Source organism: Arvicanthis niloticus, unplaced genomic scaffold, assembly GCF_011762505.2.
Source record: "Arvicanthis niloticus isolate mArvNil1 unplaced genomic scaffold, mArvNil1.pat.X pat_scaffold_293_arrow_ctg1, whole genome shotgun sequence".
Lineage (NCBI taxonomy): Eukaryota > Metazoa > Chordata > Mammalia > Rodentia > Muridae > Arvicanthis > Arvicanthis niloticus.
This window is the reverse complement of record NW_023045951.1, coordinates 15,267-37,647: the sequence shown is the minus strand read 5'-3', so window position 1 is coordinate 37,647 and position 22,381 is coordinate 15,267. Positions and strand designations below refer to the sequence as shown.

The following is a 22,381-nucleotide window of genomic DNA, read 5'->3' as shown; positions in this document are numbered from 1 at the left end:
TTTTTTAATTTATTTCATGTTATTTTTTTCCATTTGAAATTGTTGTTTTTCTTTTTTCTTTTTTTAATTAAAATACACCTTTTTTATAAATAATTTTTAAAATGTTAATCAAAGGCTTTATAAGTTTGGTAATGCTCAATAACAAGATGCCCACACAATCAGAAGTGTAACCCAATACCCAACCTAGATATACCAACTATCTTTGACTGGCAGAGACACGCCAATATCCATCTCCATGTCCCCTTCTTCTCCTTGTTCCTCCTCTTCTCCTTACTCCTCCTCTTTCTTTCCTTACACTCCCACCTTAGCTCCTCCTACATGACACCCTTCCTGTTAAAATAAAACTTTTCTCTAAAAATACAATTAGAGCATAACTATACCAATTTGTATCAGTAAGGTACAAGATAGACCTAATACCCAGTTCAATTTTTTTTTTTTTTTGACTAACCAGAACCTCTGTCATCTCTCCTAACTAAAAGACTTAGTTTTGAACCTGGCTTTTTTCTTGGCTTTAGAATGAATGTCAGCTGAAAACCATCCTCTCAAATCTTTTCTCTCATAGTAAATAGCCAGCATTGGTTATAAGACTACATAAGTCTTCAACCCTGTCAGAAATCTAAAATGAATTGACTGAAATTATGGGAAGCAAAAAGAATAACTTCTAAAACTTAGCCAATTTATAGAGACCACTAAACACCTGGAGAGTCTCTGTACTACAAAATGTTGGAGCATCCGATCTTTAGCCTTCTGGCCCAAGATCATCTGACAGTCCTAGTGATGCAGAATTATTAAGGGCTGATTACTCTGTCTTGTCAGATATAATCAGTCGACTATTCTGCAAGTGTGTCCTTTTCTGGACAGTAATTTGTCTGTAGATGAAAAGAGGCAATTCTTGCCTAGTGGCTGTCTAACCACAACAGGAGTAACTCCAAAGATGCTCAATTTCTTCTCAGAATCCAAGACAAAAAGCTTTCTGGAGCAGACATGTCTCTAATCAAAATGAACATTAATACAGGAATGTTTGTAGTGTCAATACTGTGGCCTTCTGACCTTTTGAAAATCAACTCTTCATGTAAGGCAATCTGGACTGTTGTCTGTTAACTCCTCTCAGATATTTCTAAATAAAATATAGAAAACACCCTAACAATAAACTCAGAGACATGAATTCACTATAGGACCTTAGCTTACAGGCTATCCATCTCAAATAAGTTAAAAAACTTAAAGAAGGACTGGGTCTAAACCTTGTATTCCTAAATATAGGTACATTGCCTATGAGAGTAACAATATTAATCTCACTTTTATATCAGTAAGAAACTTGTACCAATGGGAAAAAAACCCTTAAATTTGAAATCAAAGTAAATATTGTACCATTCAATAAACTATAATGTCAGCTTAATAACAGTTATACAAATTTTACCAATAGGTTATGGCTATGCAATAAATCCTAGCTATTCCTCCCTGTTCCCACAAAACCACTACTTTTCCATAGAAAGACAGTCCAATATTAACCACCTCATTTCCTAAGCCCAGGGAATAGGGGTGCTGACTCTTCATTAACTTCTTCAAGCTGATAACAGGAATTCAGATATTAGAAGAGGGGCAGGGGAAAATAAATTGATAAGCCTCTGATGCTGTGTCTTCACTGCATCCAGCTGAAATTCCAGGACATCAGAAGTTCAACCAGGTCTGCTCAGCTTGCTTGATGAGTAGATACACCTAGGCTGTGTATTCTGCAATATACAATTCTCAAAATATATTTTAGTATCAAGATAATTGTTTGTTTGAATTCTGGAATCTAATCTTCTGGCGGCCTGCCTCTGTCATGTCTAATCCATATAATTCCGGAATTTTCTATGAGGGTGTGCTCCCACCATCCTCCCGTTCCCACCTCCCTGCTTTCGAATACCCCAACACTAGGAAATCCAAACTTTCAGGCACCAAGGCCCTCCACTTCCACAGATGCCTGACAAGACCACCCTCAAGTACCTATACAGGTAGAGCCATGAGTCCTTCCCTTTGTGTTCTCAGGCTGGAAGTTTTAGAATGGCTACTCCATCTTATTTCTTATGACCATTTACTTGAAAATTTGTTTTCCAGCCTTTTAGTCTAAGGTAGTGTCTGTCTTTGTCACTGAGGTGGGTTTCCTGTATGCAGCAAAATGCTGGGTCTTGTTTAGGTATCCAGACTGGTAGCCTATGTCTTTTCATTGGGGAATTGAGTCCATTGATGTTAAGAGATATTAAGGAACAGTTGATTGTTGCTTCCTGTTATTTTTGTTATTAGAGGTGGAATTATCTTTGTGTAGCTATCTTCTTTTGGATTTGTTGGAAGAGGATTACTTTCTTGCTCTTTCTAGGGTATAATTTCCCTCCTTGTATTGAAGCTTTCCCTCTATCATCCTTTGTAATGCTGGGTTTGTGAAAAGATATTGTGTAAATTTGATTTTGTCATGTAATATCTTGGTTTCTCCATCTATGATAATTGAGAGTTTTGCCTGGGCTGGCATTTGTGTTCTCATAGGGTCTGTATGACATCTGTCCAGGATCATCTCTCTTTTATGGTATCTGGCAAGAATTCTGGTGTAATTCCGATAGGTCTGCCTTTATAGGTTACTTAGCATTTTTCCCTTACTGCATTTAATATTCTTTCTTTGATTTGTGCATGTGGTGTTTTGATTATTATGTGACGGGAGGTATTTCTTTTCCGGTCTAGTCTATTTGGGGTTCTGTAGGCTTCTTGTATGTTTATGGGTATCTTGTTCCTTAGATTAGGGAAGTTTTCTTCTATATTTTTGTTGAAGATATTTATTGGCCCTTTAAGTTGAGAATCTTCACTCTCTTCTATACCTATTACCCTTAGGTTTGGTCTTCTTATTGTGTCCTGGAATTCCTGGATGTTTTTTGTTAAGAACTTTTTGCATTTTGCATTTTCTTTGACAGTTGTGTCAATATTTTCTATGGTATCTTCTGTACCTGAGATTCTCTCTTCTATCTTTTGCATTCTGTTGGTGATGCTTGCATCTATGACTCCTGATTTTTTTCCTAGGTTCTCTATCTCCAGGGTAATCTCCCTTTGTGATTTCTTCATTGCTTCTCCTTCCATTTTTATGTCCTGGATTGTTTTGTTCAACTCCTTCACCTGTTTGGTTGTGTTCTCTTGTAATTCTTCAAGGGACTTTTGTGTTCTCTCTTTAAGGGCTTCTACCTGTTTACCTGTATTCTCCTCAAATTCTTTGAGAGTGTTATTTATGTCCTTCTTAAAGTCCTCTATCATCATCATTAGAAGTGATTTTAAATCTGAATCTTGCTTTCCTGGTGATATGGGAAATTCAGGACTTTCTAGTGTGGGAGAACTAGGCTCTAATGATGCCAAGTACCCTGGGTTGCTGATCCTTATGTTTTTGTCCTTACCTTTCACCATCTGGATCTCCTTAGTGCTACCTGCTCTGTCTCTGTCTGGATCTTGTCTTTCCTATTATCTTGGTTGTTTCAGAACTGTGTGGGTTGCTGTTATTTCTAGGGTTATAGATGGGGCCCACGATCTGCTCAGTGCTAGGGCTCCGACTAGAAAGGAATCAGTACTCAGGTCAGGAGTGAATTCCTGGGTCCTAGTGGGTCCCAGTTACTCCCTATTTGGGGCAGGTGTTGCTCTCTTCTTACCTAAGATACTGCCCAGGTTAGAGCTCCTGGGAGGCCCACTTCCTCTGGGTTCTGTGAGATTGGGTGCACAGCTGCTGCCCAGGATCTACTCAGTGCTCTGGCCCAGACTGGAAGTACAAGTTAAAGGATGAATATATACAGTGATAATGTTTTACCAGGATTTAAAGAAAATAATTCTAGGGTCTAAAATGTTCATTGTCTTCGGTTTTGTTTGTTTGTTTGTTTGTTTTTCGAGACACAATGTTTCTGTATAACCCTGGCTGTTCTGGAACTCACTCTGTAGACCAGGCTGGCCTCAAACTCAGAAATCTGCCTGCCTCTGCCTCCCAGGTTCTGAGATTAAAGACAGGTGCCACCACTGTCCAGCTTGAAATCATAGTTTTCTGGTGGTATCAAATTGTGTTTTCTTTAAGCCTTCATCCAGACATAAAATTGAGAAAAAGATTTGTCTGAGAGATCTTGAATAACAATAAGAAAATTTGGATTTGAAATACTATGTATAGTTAATTAAAAGCTAATGCAGATTTTTTGAGGGGAAAAATTCATGGTCTTGGTTGTATATCTGGCACTGTTTAACACAATTTGAGTATTTCTAAAATGAAATGAAAATCTTTATTTTCTCAGTTTTTTTTAAATATTATAAAGTGAAAAACCAAAGGCATGAAAGGTTTTCATTGCACCTGATATATATTTGATAATTGGTAATAGTAAAATACAAACTCTGAAAACATGGGTATATATGTCATCTGTCTTGAAAACACACAGGAGTATCATAACCGAAAAGACTATCTTTCCAACATATTATAACATGTTATATAGTGACCAAGAAGAGCATAAAAATAAGCACAGAAGAAAATATCAGATGGTCAGTGAAGCTGGACCATTACTCTACACCAGATATGAAGGCTGTGTGAAGATAAAGAGGACTTTATCTACATAGACTGGCCTGGTAACACCAGAGCATAGAAAGCATGTGTGAAAGTTTGTGTATAAAATACTCTTAGAAGAAACAAAAGTTCACAAGGGCAGAGGAACAAATGAATCAAAGATTAAACCTTGTCTTCTTCAGCTTTCTAGGGGCATATAGAACTTATTTGATGCACATAGATATACTGTGCTTCACAGAGGCAGCATTTGAGGCCATGATGTAGCAGTATTGGTTACTATTAGCTCCATTACTGGTTTAGAGGTGAGGATGATGTTGGCAGATGGAGAGGATGGGGCCTTCTAGTGCAAGGGCCTTCTTGGACCAATGAAGCCTTTGGGAAGAAGTGTCCTTTTTCCTTTGCCTTATGTTAATACAGATTCAGAATGGCTGGGTCTTATAAAAAGGACATAGACCCAGAACAAACTAAAAGATAAATTTGTGTTTTATTTAACATAGGAAAAAAAGTACCAGAAAACTTCCATGTCATCTGGAAGAACCCTAATGGCACAACAGCAACTGGAAATAAGACTGTGTAAAGATAAGAAAATTAGAGGCAGTCCACTGAATTTAGTATAAAGACAGCCAGATGCTGGTAGAACTTTTGGACATTGTATTACTTTTTCTTTTTTAAGAGGTACTGCAGTATCACAGTAAAATTTAATGCCATCATACAAATTATTAAAGTAGTACTAAAAAGGCGATTTTGCAAAAATGAATATTAAAGCAAAGCACAGAAACCCATATTAGTCTACAGCAAAGGACAGGTCACAGAGTAGAAGGAAGAGAAGTTACTGAATAAGGGGTAAAACTGAGATAAAATAAAAAAGTCTGCACTCCTCTCACTTAAATAAAAGTAGGTTTAAAAAGTGTGAGGTTGACAGTGTCTAACATCATAATAAATTGAAATGGAATATAAAAATCTTTAATAGATTTAGAACTACATTTTAGTGTCCCCAAATAGAGATTTTCCTAAAAGTGGCTGCATTTACTCACTGCATCAGTTTTTGCTCCAGCTTTCCCTACATTAACTGAAGGTAAATATGCATGTATAAAGATGTTAACTTTTGCCAAATATTAAATCTAAATTCTATTTCAAATCTTTTGTGTCACTAAATCTAAATGCAAAATTAATCTTTTCACACTACTATGACTGAGCTGGCAGCATTTTCCTAGAGCTGACACAGATTTTATTTGATGATCCAAACTTGCACAGTGTAGGTCACAAAATATTTTGCTCTTCAAAATGTGACCAGCCTGTAATACCAACTTAGTGTGTAAGACCAAACTGGTTTAATCTACATTCAAATACTTGTTCCTTGAGAGATGCCCAACCTGATGTTTATGGAGATGATTACTAATTATTACGTGATATTTATGGAGACATTTACTTAACACTTTGATAAAACTGATCATTTTATACTCATTTATTTTTTTGACTTGCAGTGAATATTTTTATATTTATATAATTTTTAAGTGAAATTAAAATTACTAGTATAGATATTATTTTATATAAATATGTAACATGTAAATAATGTTTTGCATACATGTATGACTATGTACTGCATATATGCTTGACATCGTCACATTCGGAAGAGGACATCATATTCCATAAAAATGATTTAAAGATAATTATGAGCTGTCTAGTGAATGATAGTAATCAAACCCATTTCCTCTGAAAGAGCAGGCAGTATTGTTAACTGCAGAGCCATATCTCTAGCTGATATTTCTATTTATTATTTGTTATTAGTTTGTAAGTAGGTCAACCTAGTGATCACCCTCATTTAGCATCCCAAAAGATAAGAAAGCAGGTATGAGCCACTTTTCCTGGCTTTAAGTTTATAAAAGTAACAATGAAAACTATTCAAAATATTTTTTGTTATATTGGTATATAAAAATAGCACATGAGAAATATTTCTATTAACTGGAAAACAAGGTGCTGTGCACGCAATAAAAGAAAACTTATATGATGGGTACTCTGAATTTTTAAAACACATTTTATTAGACTTAGTGGGGAATGAGTTGGATGAAGAGGTGTGAATAGCAATACAAACAGTTTGTGATCATTGGCTTAAAATGGTCAATCTCACTATTACATAAGGTCAGAAATTAAAGTGAAAGTAACTATGGATTAGCACACACACACACTCATATACACGTGTATGTTTGTCATTTGTCCTTGAAGAAAAACCTCTGTGTGTGTGTGTGTGTGTGTGTGTGTGTGTAACACTGAAAAAAATGATACAAATCTGTCCAGTCCAGCTGGACAATCAAGTGGGACCCTTAGACCTTTGTGAGAGGACTGAGATGCGTGAGAAAATAAGGAGTCACAGTCAACAAGTCAACAAGTCTAATCAAACTGGCAAAATTTTTATTGTTCACACAGGTTATATACTTGAAAACAGATTATGGGGAGGGGTAGGAAACAAAAGAGGGCTTTGCAGGTGGAGGAAGCTAGCTGCAGCTGAGGGGTCTAAGTTATACCTGTTGTTCTCACAAAGCCTCACCATTACCAGGGGTTCTAAAAATATCTATCTAGTAGGATGTTGGCTAAATCTAGAGATCAGAAGGAAGAGTTACTAAGGTGGGTTGCTATGAGGCCTTGTTTGAAGTTCTGAGAACTGACAAGTGAATCATGGAAGGTAAGCAGAAAGAAGAATAGTAGATAGGAGAGCCAAGGGTGAGTGTTTGCCAAGAGTAAGGCCTTGCCATAGCATCCCACACAAATCCTAAGACAAATCTAAAATAATTATAAATAAATGCTACATTACAACATAAAAAAGTTTGAAAACCCATTTTCTATTAAAACTAATAAAGTCTGGATGATAATGAAGTACTGTCTTTTCTTCATAAATGAAAGAAATAAATTTTCTATCCTCTATTAAGTAAAAATATTTTATGATTTATTGTAGATGCAACTAGAAAAATATTTATAATAAATGAAAGCTAGAAATCCCTTTGTCCTCAGAGGTACACTAAAATAAGCCTTAAAAAAACATTTTCTACTATTGATAGGAAGTTGATGCTTTAAAGAGAAATAATGAATATTAGAAAAAAGAGAAAATATAAGTTTTTATTACCAATTATACATTATATATTTAAATCCTTGTTGAAGTGGAATCGAGCAAGGAATAATTATACTTTAATTTTACATAATTTTCATTAAATGGTACAAATGTATTTGATGACCAAGTTGTGTTTGCTAAAGCAGGAAATCATGAAGTCATATAATAGCCAAGAGTAATGTGTAGCTTAGGTTTTAATGGCTCATTGAGTACTATTTATATTATACTTTCAAAAGGTATATTTCATTATTTAATTTTAATTTAATTCTGTGTAATAATTTCATGAATATATGCAATATATTGTCACTAATCATTTTTATAACCCTTTATTTTTCCTTTCTCGCCCTTTCTTATTTTGTTCTTTTTAAAATTTTATGGTGGCTCAGAGTCAGAGATCTTGGTGTCTAGGTCAGTCGAAAAGGCTGGTCTTCCTATAAGGTTGCCCTCCTCCTCAGCTTCTTGCAGCTTTTCCATAATTCAACCAGAGGCGTCCCCAGCTTCTGTCCACTGGTTGCGTTAAGTGTCTATATCTGACTCTTTCATCTGTTTGTTGGGCTTTTCAGAAGGCAGCTACACTAGGCTTCAGTCTGTCAGAACAGTCATAGTGTCAACCCTTGAAGCCTCTCCTTCAGCTGGATCCCAAGTTGGGCCTGTCACTAGACTACCTTTTCCTCTGTCTCTGTCTGTCTCTCTGTCTCTCTCTTTTAATTGGTTATTATTTAAATTTCAGATGTTATCTCATTTCCCCATTTCCCTTCCCCCAGGAAACCCTCTATCCCCTCCCCCCTCCTCCTGCTTCTATGAGAATGTGTCCCAACCCACCCACTCCCATCTCCTTGCCTTCAAATTCCCCCACACTGGGACATCCAGCCTTCACAAGACTAAAGGGCCATCATTTTTGTCCCTGAAGTCCTCATGTTCTTCTCCCACTGTCATGTTTGTTTTGTTTTGACCCACTAAAGATAAATTAAAGCTGCATATATGAGCATATGAACACAATTAAGAAAACTAGATCATGGAGGTTTATCAATAATTACATCAGTGAATAAAATTACAAATATAGCCCTTCCCTAAAAACAATTAATTGCCTATACATCCTCAATTTCTCATACTCCCACCATCACAAATCAGTGTAAGAATAATGGACACATGCCTTCCTTTTCTCTCCTCTCCTCTCCTCTCCTCTCCTCTCCTCTCCTCTCCTCTCCTCTCCTCTCCTCTCCTCTCCTCTCCTCTCCTCTCCTCTCCTCTCTCTCTAGTACTCTCCTATCTTTCCTCTCCTCTCCTCTCCCCTCCTTTTCTTTTCTTTTTTCAAACCCAGTTTAGGGATCCGTAGCTGCTATGCATTCTTGGTTGTGACACCAGTGCCATATATTTAAAAAAGCCCTTATTAACAGTACTCTCCTCTGTAGGCTCTTTCTGTTTTAATTTCTTTATTGATTATTTGTAATTTTTCACTTCAAGCCTCCAAGTGCCACTCATCTCCTTGTCTCATCACAGTCACTCCTCTCCACCCCGACTAAAGAAAACAAACAAAACCAACCAACCAAACAAACAATAAAACGAAAACATATTGCTGTGTAAGCTTCCGTGTGTCATAGTATGTCACACAGTATGCCTTTATATTCGTTCTTCTCTCTCTTCTAAAACATCCCAGTATCCTTAGAAGAGGTTATAGATACCACCTCTTATTTAGAGTTGAACACTTAGATCTCACTTATTTTCAACAGGTCAAGTCTCTTCATTATCCACTGTCCAGTGTAAAAAAACAAGCCACTTTGCCCAGGGCTAAATAATAGCATTAGTCCCTAGGTGTAGCCCTGAATGTTTAAAAGAATGTTTTGATACATGTTTACTTAGCAAAATAACAGTCATAGATTTAGTTTGTGTCATGAACAGTGACAGGCCTTTGACTAGGCTTACAGTAGTAAGCTTTGTATTCCTTATTGTAGAACAGGTCTCAAAGTACAGTCTGTAAATATCTCAAAATCAGTCATAGTATACGCATAGTGTTTTCATAAAAAGATTTGTATTTCCCAGTAGATCAGTATTGTAATATTCATAATCCAAGCAGTATAGAACAAATTAAGCTTACATTGCTTTGATGAATATAAATATTTGGAAGAATGTATCCTAGCTAGCAAAAAAAAAAAAAAAAAAAAAAAAAAATTTTGTGTCAGTTCCATGTGCAAACTCTGTGTCCTGTATCCAAAATTTATGTTTGTTTTTTTTGTTTTGTTTTGTTTTGTTTTGTTTGTTTGTTTGTTTCTGCTTCAGGGTTAAAACATCTACTTCTGATGGGCAAACAAGGAGAATGGCAAAAGAGAGTATTTTTTTCTGATACTTCTGTAAACCTCTTGCAGATAATACACAACCTGCCAATGGTTTTAAAAACCTATTACTTCTTGAAATGTCAGTATCTACACATGCAGGACACACCTGTTTAAACATGTTTTGTCATCACCATCGTCATCACTGTTATTGTTATTATCTTTTAAATTTAAGCTATAAATTTAGAACTTGATCAATTTGCTGATGGTTGATTCATTGTTCTACATTGTGTCTGCTGAACTCAGTGTTGTGTGCTCTACATGCATTGCCTAAAATAGAACCTGTGCCTCTTTCAGGCTTGTTCTGAGTTCTGTCTCTGACTATTTTGCTGCCATGTTTACAAGTGATGTCTGTGAAGCCAAGCAAGAGGAGATCAAGATGGAAGGCATAGACCCAAATGCACTCTGGGATCTTGTGCAATTTGCATATACAGGTACAGTAAAATAATTATAAGATCATATTGAAATCATGTTTATTTTAACACTGGCTTTAGGATTTTCAAATCTAAAAAAAAAAAAACCAACTGAACTTTTATCATTAAATTTTCAGTTACAGGCTGCATATTGGGCTACATACAAAAGTTGGTCTTTATATTTAGTGAAATCACAAATGGATAAAGATTTTTTTTTGTATTTTTCACACAATACTTACATAGGATTAAATACATGAATAAAGCCAGTATTTGGATGGAATAAAGTTAAAAAGAAATAGAGAGTTAATCATTCAACACATAGTTGGCTAGAACATTAATCATATAAAAAGAATCTCTTTAGAAATATGAGTTAATAAGATAATTCTCATTTTTCTTATTGTGTTACTTAATGTTAAAAATTTTCATGACCTTTATATCAATTTGACAACTGAGCTGAAGGGTACAATAATGCTAAATAGAATTTGGAGAATCACTACCCTTAGAGATTTGAAAAGTTTTTTTTTAATTTACTATATTTTTATAGTCCTTTGGACATTACATTATTTGAAAATACATAGTGTTGTAAATTTTCTTTGTCAAACATAAGCAATTCTGAGCTATAACAAAGAAGAATGATTTAACAAATAAGTTGGCTTTTTCCTCTCATGAAGATCAATTATCTTAGGATACATAGAGTTACAAGGGGAAAAAAGGATGATTATCTTAAAAGAAATAAATAAAGAAATGATGAAATACATGAAACTTGCATATAGAATTTAATATTAGCTTCAGCTATGTGATGTGAAATCAGACATTTCTTGTCTCAAAAAATTAATATATAGTTAAACACAGCAGAATTTTCACTATAAAATCTAAGACTTTTTGAAAGCTATTATAATAGTAGAAAAAGACCTTGGTTTAGTCTGACTATAACTGGATTGAATTAAGGGAGCAGGCTTTTAAGCCTTGAGATGAGGAAGAAAGCACACTAACTCCTTTTATTGTCTACTTAGGTTAGCAGAGAAAAGTCATCTTTGCATATCTTTGTTGTTGAGGGTAGTAAAAACACTTACCAATTCCCTTAAGGCTCTATTCAAGGCACTGAGAAAAATGTTTTTGGAATATAAAACTGGAAAAAGATTTTGAAAACACATCACAAAGAAATAGAGAAAACGTATGTACAATTCTAAATATTCTGAGATAGATGATTTTAGGAAAATTAAGGTCTACCAGCATTAAAACTACTGTGTAAAACTTTCTCAAATGGAGAGGACTATTCTGAACTTCGCAATTTAATTAGAGTCTATTTATACTTCTAAATAGACAACATAGATAGTCATAGAAAAAAGTCTTATCAGTGAACTATAGATATCGAGTGATCGACAATACCACCTCAAACCCCTACGAACATCTGGCTACTGTTGGATTCTGGGGGGACTGACTCCACTTTGACAGATGTCCACGCTTTTTAGATGTCCCCACTAATGACAGATGAGCTCATCAGTCTCCAGTGGATGCTCAAAAACTGATGGTCTCAAATATAGTTCACATTGAAGTCACTGAGTCACAAAGAGGAGTGGATATGAGAAGGGAGCTTACAAAGAGGACGGAGTGTTAATAATAAGGGAGGAAGACAGGAATGTAAGGGTGTGAGAGGAACCAGAATTAATTTTATAAGTGTATAAATTTTTTAAATAGAAAAACTAATAAATGTTATTTTTAAATTTATATTCCTTTTTTTTTTTCTAGAATGGGGAAGGGTAATATAGCTAATATTTTAGGAATCCTTCCAGAAAGAGCAAAGCACAGTTCCCATATCCAGTTTCCATGCCCTGGCCAACTTACCTTTGCAAAGAGCAAAAACTAGGCCAAAGACACTAGCTATCTTGTTATACACGGTTAGATGTTGTTTCAGAAATTCCTGCTGAGAGGAATGACCCAAATATGCCTCTACTTTTAGAGGAAAGTAAGAATAGAAATCTAACTCCCAGTTGCACTGATACTTTGGACTTCTCCCCCACCCCATGCATATTTGTACTGTGGCCTTTGCCTATTAAGCACAGTTACATTAGGAGACTGATGTATTTCCAATTGTATGTTTACGTAAGTTTACCAGATAAGCCATAAATTGACATGGTAATACTACAGCACTTGTAGTATCAATTATATACTTGGCTTTGTTGCATACAAGGTAAAACTCATAACCATGGAAAAAGGCAAGTGTTCACTTCTACAAATAGGGAAGAATACAAGATTTCTACATGTGTCTAATTACAGGCTATCTCCATGATCTAGATGACTACTTTGAAAAGACCTAAAATAATTACATTCATCCAAAAGAATGAGCAAGTAAGAAAATAAAACATTACTTGAGAATCTTTTCTCTTTTTCCTTCCCACTGCCTGTTACCCAAAGAAGGTCTTGAAATGGTTCATTTGCTTTGCCAGTTAAGTAATTAAAAGGAAGTCAAAATTTGGAGCATGTCAGCTAACTATAGAGAAAAAGTAAATAAAAACAGAATCATCAGTTGAAGAAAGGCTTCTATTAGGGTTGAGAAAAGACATAAAGCAGGAAATAAAGATGAAGACCCTCCAAAAAGCAGAAGGGGAAACCCTGAATCCAAATCTAAGCTTCCTATTGAATGCTAGTGGTCTCTTTAATCTCTTAGGGGAGTTGCCTCATCTAATTTATGTCTGGCCAATTTCAAGAAAAACAGGATACTAATTGGCCCACAACTGTTGGGTAAATATGTCCTGATCAGGGCTTGAACTTGTTGAGCCAGTCTACCAGCAAGGGTCTTATAGGTAAACAACCACAAGACCTTTGTTTACAGCAGCTTTAAAGTTTTGAATGTCATAGCCAGAATTTGAAGACGAAGCTAAGAGTCTTGGAAGTTCATCATCTTTATTGTCAAATTATAGCCCCTCTCCCTATATGCCCTTGTTTTTGAACAATGCAGTCTTTAATGATTGTAGAGTTTGAAGAACTTAAATATGAAGCAAGAAAAGCCATCTTCCGGGTATCATGCTGCTGATATACGTTGATGCATTTCAAAGTGTGGGAAACACCTTCCCTGCTTCTTGCCTATGTTAAGGACAAAAATGAGAAACAATTGAATCAAAAGTTAGAAAATATCAGCAAGAAATAAATAAACAACAATGATATGATTTGTTCTGTCTGCTATAAACAAAGAAGTTTTGGAGTTTTACCAGCTCAAATAAAATGAGTTACTTTAAGGAAAGATACATAAAAAGGATAATCTTAATAGTTTACAATAAAAAGCATGCTATTGTATGTTTTAGTGAGGAAAAATATATACAAGCAAGAGTAAGCATCTTTCCCTCATTTTTCTACTTTCTCTTTTTATGTCATTTTTTAAATAGATTTTTAAAATAAAATGTATTCTAATTATTTTCCTTTCAAGGACATCTTGCCAGATCCTCTCCACTTCCCCACCCAATTAAAATAACGCCCTTTCTTTCCTTAGAATACAAATAAGAATACAAAAATAATAGAAACAATAATAAAATAAGGTAAAATAAACACAAACATAACAGAATACAGTAAAACAAAATGACAGATAAGAAAGAGCCAAAGGAATAGCAGAAGAACACATAAAGACATTGAAATACACATAGGTATATGCAAAAAAAACTGTTAGAAACTAAATTGGAAATCAGAATATATGTTAAAAATAAAAATTATAATATTTCAAGAATATTATATATTTCTACATATAAAATATAAGTGTATGCGATTTGTGAAGAATGATTCTCCAGACTCAAATAGCCAGGGTTCAACATACTTCCGGATGGAAGACAGAGGTGTGGATATCCAGGGTCAATTTAACGCCTGTTAGGGTAGGATTGGGAGACTTTGACCATTCTTTCCCTTGATTGGTTAGTTCTGTCTCCAATATAGGTGCCTTTGTGATTGAGTAATGTTCTTGGAGACTTGGGGTACTTTTATTGATTGACTTTACTTGATTCAAGCTAGGTGGTGGGGCAGATTCATGATTGAATTCCTGATTGGCTGTCTGTGAGAGATTTTTCCTTGGAATTGACTTGCTTTAGATTTTTCCAATTCTGGGAAACAGAACCTTAGACATAATCTCCCAAACTCTAAAGTTCTACTTTGTAGCCTGTCATATATATATATATATATATATATATATATATATATGCCATATATATGCCATATATATACATATATATTTTATATATTATATATTTATACATATATTATATATATATGGCATCCATATTATATATATAGAGAGATATATATAGATATATATAGATATATAAATTTGTTATCTATATGCTTGTACAATTAAAGAGTTGGTTGTATATAAGATGGTAATTTAAAAATGAAAATAAAAAAATTTCTCTTGTTACTAGAACATATCATACTTTCATCCTCTCACAGGCCCTGATGTTATAGAGATATTAACAGACAATTTATATTAATTATAACAATGATGTTAGTCATAAGGTTAATAACACTTTATTGATTAAACAACTAAGAAAATTCAAATTTTTCCTTAAATTTTTTTCATTTAATACTATTTTCCCTTTATCTTTAAAAATTCTGCTTATGACACTACTGATCTTTAGTGAGCCAAGTCGTACGCATGTAGAAATATATATATTTTCTGCTTTTCTTCTGTTTCTGCTTTTATTTAAAATTTTTAAAAATAGATATGTTTCTCATATAAACATACTCTTATTATATTTTCCCTGCTGGCCTTTTCCCTGATTCTCTTTAATTCTCTAACCAATCAAGGTAACCCCCACTTTTTTTTTACTAGAATAAAAATAGACAAGCAAAATTAATAGTAGTGATAAAATAAGATAATAAAAAAAACAAACATACTAAAATATAACATAACAAACAAACACACAAAACAGGACCAAAGGACAAGCACAAAGAGCATGTAAGGACACTAAGACACAGATGGGAAGATACAGAAACCTGACACAAACCAACTTGGAAAGCAGAAGACCTGTAAAGGAGGGGGGAAAGCCCAGACCAAGTACAGTAAGACAAAGTCTCCATAATGCATTTGAGCTACTTAGCATGAGCCTGCCCTAAAGTGTGGTTTGTATACCAAATGAGACTCCAATGGAAAAAATTAATATTTCCTTTGAGTATGGTTTTCAAATAGAAATAGTTTCTAGGTTAGATATGGGCATTTTTATCCACTTTCTGTCAGCACTGGGATCCCATCTGGCATAGGCCTGTGCAGACTCTGTGCATGCAACCAGAGTCTCTGTGTGTTCATAACTGCATCAGTCCTGTTGTGTCTAAAACAGGCCTTCTTTCCTTCATGTCATCCATCCCCTCTGGCTCTTGCAATCTTCCTGCCTCTTCTTTATTAGAGTTCCCTAATCCCAGAGGGTAATTATTTAATGAAGTTATTCTATTTTGTACTGAGTGCTCCAAAGTCTCTCACTCTGCATGTTGTCCAGTTTGGGTTCCTGTATCAGTTCTCATATGTTAGAGGGGAAGGTTCTCTGATGGATGATTCCTCAGCAAGTCACTGATCTATGTGTATAGTAAAATGTGGATAGGAGTTATTTTATTGCCACATTTATTTAGCAGAACAGAAATATTTCTTTTCTTCTACCTCCATGTATGTTGTTGTATCAGGTTCTGACCAGCTGACCAGTGTCAGGCATGGGTACCAGGTTATAGAGTGAGCCTTAACTACAGTCAGATATTTGTACCAGTTTATCTTGCAGGCGGGTCTTATAATAAATAAAAAGCATTTGTAACTGGGTGAATATTTACCTTTCTCTTCTGGTAGCATAAAGAGTGATGTTTCAGTACCTTCATCACTATTCAATAGGTATGGTAGTTCTAGGTAGGTCAAATTCTCCATGTTCAAAGTGTTATTCACATTGTGTCCTCAGGAAAAGAGCTTTACCATCAGTTAATGAAAGGATAACAATAGCTTTGGCAATAATCTGGTTGCTTGGTGGTTTGCACAGGATGCTGTTTGCCAAAAATTCAACTAGACATGAATTATCTGAGTTACTATGTAACAGCTGATATTCTTAAGGGCTCAGGTTTAAACCAACTTAATATTTCAGAAATTATTTTACTCTACATGAAATTCCTTTCTTAGCTTTACTTATTCATATATATGAACTTGGATAGAATCTGTTTTATGTAAAGTCTTTAATTAGGTATACTGATTCCAATGATAATTCTGGAAATATCCCATAAATTATCTAAAAAATTACCGAGTTAAGGAAGAAAAATTTAGGCATTAAATATAGCATTACTCTAATTTCAAATCACTTAGAAATGAGTTAGATATGATTAGATAGTCAGATATTATATTCTGGCTATTAAAAATTATTCCGATGTGTAGTTGAAGATGCTAAGAATGTGTAAAGCTCAAATTACAAGAGTATTTGAAGAATAACAATTATTACAAAAATGTACTGACAAGCTCACCTTAAGATAAATCTAAACTATCCTCTTAATTACTATATTGAAACATTGTTTTTTAGACTGTAATTGGAATACCTCTAATGTTACTGAAATTCAGCCCAGTCAGGTCAGGATATGCAATCTTGCAGAGATCAATAATAATCCAATAAGCCTGTTACTACAATATGAATGGCAGAACACAGACTGAATGTTTCATTCTCTATCATTCTTTACTTTTACAGAGTATGTTATGACAGGAGTTCATTAGAGTGACTTATAAGTCTCTCTCTCAAAATAAAATAGGTCACTTAAATTGACACCCTTATGGCTCTATAGTGGCTTGTTCAAAGCACTGTTCATCATCCCCATGACTTTAAGCCACGAAGTTAGTGGCTTATAGATAGCAAATATTTGAAGAAGTTAATGTGTGAGGCCCCATTTCCTGTGAACGTACTCAAATACCTTATTTTACTATACATCTACTATCTTGTACCCTTTACTAATCTCTTAATAACAACATGCTGAATTGCACATGGAACCTATGTTTAATTAAGTTGGAACTTTACAACCAATAATAATTAGTTTTTGGTATAAAAATGTTTTTGATATATAGAGATGTATATTTTGATACATAATTTTTACATATATACACACATATACGTATCAGTACTCAAATTTTAATCACAGATGAAAATTTAGATAAAATAATATTTTTAAAGAATGTACATAAGATCATCGTACTGAAATACTGCTTTCATTCACACTTCTAGAAATTTCTTCTTGGTTCATTGCTTATATAATCCCTGCAACAATGAAAATAAACTGTGCTCATTGATGATTAAGGAAATAGAGTTCTAATGAATACGATTGGTGGAAATGCAAGTTTACCAATAGAGTTTCAGGTCCTGGGAACGACTGATAAGGACAAAGTTCAAATACAGGAAGCTGTCTATCTAATCGTGGTAATTTAAAAAAAGAAGGATAGGAAATTAAACTGCCTAACAGCAAAGTGTAATCATACTGAAGAGTTAACACGTTTGTAAAAGATGCTTGGGTGCTACTAAAGTGAAAATATTTGTACATAAATAGGGAATGCTAAGAAAGCTTATGCTTACTGCCAACATTCCAGTGAAATAAATATCAGTACAAAGGCACTAAGATATTTAATATTCTTTTAATAATAAAATATGTATGTTCTTCCTGGACTTAACCCACTAAATTTCCCCCAGACTTCTTTACGATAATTAAAAGTAAATCATTGATTCTTTTTTATAACTGGTTTAATTCAAGTGGCATGAATTATGCAAGCACATTAGCAGAATACTCATTTTAATCCTAGAGAATTTAATAGACAGTAAACTCTAAATTCAATATAACATACTGGCTCTTCAAAGACTGATTTTGTGCCTTATCATTGTTTAAAACTTTAGTTAGTTTCCCTAGAATTTTTGAAAATTTGAAAATTACTGTAAAAAATAAAAATAATCAATTAAGTAAGTTAGCCTTATTTGTTTTAGCACTTGTGTGTATATGTTTCTTAATCTACCAATACATGTAAAAATGAATTTTACAAGATTAGTTTGGGGAAATAATAAAAAATATATATTTATATTTTGAGGTACTCTATGGAGTTTCAGTGTTATTGAACAATCTATGGTATTTAATAGGCTGGCTATTCAGGGTACATATTTGACTCTTATTTGCAAGTTCTAACAATTACCATAGTACAACACATAATGACTTTCTAAATTTTTAGTGGGTTAGCACATCCCTTTTTTTTTCTTTCTGCCAAGTTTGATTCCTTAAAGACATTAGACTGGGCCCCCTAGGATGCCCCATGGGCCTGTGGGGCCCTACCAGTGGGAGCATGGCTCTGAAACGGATCCAGAAGGAACTGACCGACTTACAGAGGGATCTTCCTGCTCAGTGTTCCTCAAGACCTGTGCGTGATGACTGTTGCTTTCACTACCAGAATCTATCACCCTAATATGAACAGCAATGGCAGCATTTGTCTGGACACCCTCAGGTCACAGTGGTCCCCAGCATTGACTGTGTCTAAAGTTCTCCTGTCCATCTGCTCTCTGCTCTGCGACCCCAACCCTGATGATCCACTGGTGCCAGAAATAGCCCACATTTACAAGGCTGACAGAGAGAAGTACAACAGACTAGCAAGAGAGTGGACAGAGAAATATGCTATATAAGTGCCTTGAAGGCTCCATTGGAGACCCTGTCCAAAATAAGCTTGCCAGGCAGAGTGGTCTTCCTATAAACCTCTGAGCTATTGGCTAAGGCACTCACAGAACATCTTCTGTTCACACATCTTTGATTAGTGTTGGTACTCACTTCTCTGGCTACAGCATGTTGGTGCTACTTTCAGCCATTGTGGCCTTGACAGTACCACACTTTGATGCCAAATCAGCAACTACCGTTTGGATCAACAATCTTCTTGGTTACGCCAGAGTTCGTCTAGGCTCCAGCCTGTCTGCTGGTGTCTGGGGAACCAAGCCATGCATGCCTCCTGTACCTGTCCTCAAATGGTGCCACTACTCACTGTGGCACTATACAGGGGCCCAGCCTGCTCTCTGACCACATGACCACAGAGTGGGCCTCTTCTTACTTTGTCTGCCAGAGTCTGCCACAGAACTATATTCTCAGGAGTCAGAGTGCATCCTGGAGGCTCCTGGAAATTGGAGCAACATCCCCTGAAAGCCATCTTCTGCTACCTTCTTCTATATGCTGCAAACAGCATGTGAGGAGCATCAGGGCATGTAATGCATGTAACACCCTGAGAAAGAGGATGGGATTCTCAGACATGGAGAGATTTGGGTTATGCTTTTGTAAGTAATGAGGCTTTCCCACTGGGAACTAAACATGAAATTCAAGCATAAGCCATTCACAGACTGGAACACAAGGAAGGAGAGGTATTTTAAATGGAAATGAAAAGGAAATTCCTTCAGAAGTGAAAAAAAAATACATTAGATTGAATTAATCTTAATGTTGCTCTGAGTTTGGTAACTATATTTTCCTGCTTTACGAATTAGAGAAGTTAGACAGGATTGCATGGCATCCTATCAAGTGTCCCAGTGCCTTTCAAATACTTTTCTGTGCTAACTATGATTTGTATATATTTTTGTCTAATTTTTTTCACTAATGTAATTTTTATATTTCCATTCATTATCTTGTATTAGATTTGCAATGTAACAAAAGAAAATAAACATTAGTTATCTAATATTAGCTAATAACTCTAGCTTCTAGTCAGCTCTCTAGAACAGGGGAGTCAAATATGTCTCCCAGAAATGTAAACAGCCCAATACTCATTTTTTTTGTATTGGTCTAAACATATTTATTGCTTCTAATGTAATATTTTGAATATTTTTTAATCTATTTTACACTTGAAAATCTTAGTTAATCTACAGTGGATTGTGATTAATAGAATATTAAGTCTTTATCTTTCAGAGACAGAGACCTTAATTGAGTTCGAGGATTACTTTAAGAGTGAGTGAAGTGGGGGGAAGTGGGGTAAAGGGATAAAATCTTAAATGTAAATATAATAGCCAATTAAACAAAAAGAAAAAAAAAAGAGTGAGCGAAACATTAAAATTAACCACACTTCCATTATGAACAATCTATCTTGATTGTTCAGAATATCTACTTTTATAATTTTTCAGATATTTTTCATATTTATATACAAAAAAATTGACGAAGTCAACCCTGAAAAAGTCAAAAAGAAGAAGTACCCAATAGTTCTTAAGGGTTTCATTTCACCAGAATGTGAAAAAGCAAACCCACCAGCCAAAATCCAATTAAATGAAAAAATACTTTAAGCAATTCCACTAAAATCTGCAACAAGACAAGGATGCTCACTCTCCCCATATGTATTTGATATAGTACTCAAAGTTCTATCTAGAACAGTAAAACAACAAATAGGAATCAAGGGATACAAATTGGAAAAGAAGTCAAGATATCACTATTTACAGATGATATGATAGTATACATAAGCAACCCCGAAAATTCTACCAGAGAACTTCTATAGCTGATAAACAACTTCAGCAAAGTGGCTGGATATAAAATTAACTTAAAAAATTAATAACCTTCTGTTATACAAATCATATAAATGGGCTGAGGGAGAAATTAGGGAAATGACACCCTTCACAATAGCCACAAGTAGTATAAAATATACTACCAAGCAATTGAAAGATCTGTATGACAAAAATTTCAAATTTCTGACAAAAGAAAACAAAGAACCCAGAAGATGGAAAGATCTCCCATGCTCATGGGTTGGTAGAATTAACATAGGAAACATAGCCATCCTACCAAAAGCAATCTACAGATTCAATGCAATCTCCATCAACATTTCAACAAAGTTCTTCAGAGACATAGAAAAAGATATTCTCAATTTCATTTGGAACAACAAAAATCCCAGGGTAGTAAAAACAACTCTTAACAATAAAAGAACTTCTGAGGGAAATCACCATCCTTGACTTCAAGCTGTACTACAAAGCAATAGTGGGAAATAAACAAACCCATGGTCCTGTTACAAAGACATACAGGTTGATCAATGGAGTAAAATAAGCCCAGACTTTTAAGAACACATGAGCTTTGACTAAGAGTCTAAAAAACATACAATGGAAAACAGAAATTATCGTCAAAAATGGTGCTAGACTACCTGACAGTCTACATGCAGAAAAATAAAAATAGATCCATATTTGTCACCTTGCACAAAGCTTGAGTCTAAGTGGATCGAGGACCTCAACATAAAACCAGGTACACTGAATCAAACAGAAAAGAAAATGGGAAAGAATCTTGAACACATGGGGAATTTTTCTAAACAGAACACTAATGCCCTAAGAGTCTAAGATCAACAATTGATAAATGAGACCTCATGAAACTGAAGGCTTTCTGTAAGGCAAAAGACCCAGTCAATAGAACAAATTGTCAGCTGACAGATTGTGAAAAATCTTCATTAACACCCACATTCAATAGAAGGCTAATATCTAAAATAATAATAATAATAATAATAATAATAATAATAATAATAATCTCTATTAGCTATTCTCCAAAAACCCAAACACCTAAGCTAAAAAAAGGACAGAGCTAATTAAAGAATTCACAACAGAAGAATCTAGAATTCCCAAGAAGCATTTACAGAAATATTCAAAGTCCTTAGTGATCAGGGAAATGCAAATCAAAAAAACCCTGAATTAGTGAAAAACCTTACACTAATCAGAATGACTATGAACAAAAACTCAGGTGACAGCAGATGCTGGTGAGGACATGGAGATCATCCATTACTGGTAGGATTGCAAACTGGTACAACCACTCTGGAAATCAATCTGGCAGATCCTCAGAAAATTGGAAATAGACATAATTAAAGACCCAGCTATACCACTCTTGGGAATATACCCAAAAGATGCCCCGCCATGCCACAGGAGCATATGTTCCAGTATGTTCATAGTGGCCTTATCTGTGATAGCCAGAAGCTGGGAACAACCCAGATGATCCTCAACTGAAGAATGGAAATAGAAAATATGGTTCATTTACACACTGG

The 22,381-nt window shown here is 34.8% G+C and overlaps 1 protein-coding gene and 1 pseudogene across 1 annotated transcript in view; both read left to right on the top strand.

Annotated features, from left to right (window-relative positions):
* LOC117701876 (kelch-like protein 1) overlaps positions 1-22,381 on the top strand; it is a gene marked incomplete at its 3' end in the record, with an annotated part of 35,037 nt that overhangs the window by 6,147 nt on the left and 6,509 nt on the right. The window contains exon 2 of the mRNA XM_034493285.2: positions 10,277-10,413. Within this exon, the coding sequence (XP_034349176.2) occupies positions 10,277-10,413 (137 nt within the window). The remainder of the gene's footprint in view (positions 1-10,276; positions 10,414-22,381) is intronic.
* On the top strand, positions 18,683-19,034 carry LOC117701877 (ubiquitin-conjugating enzyme E2 D4 pseudogene; annotated as a pseudogene).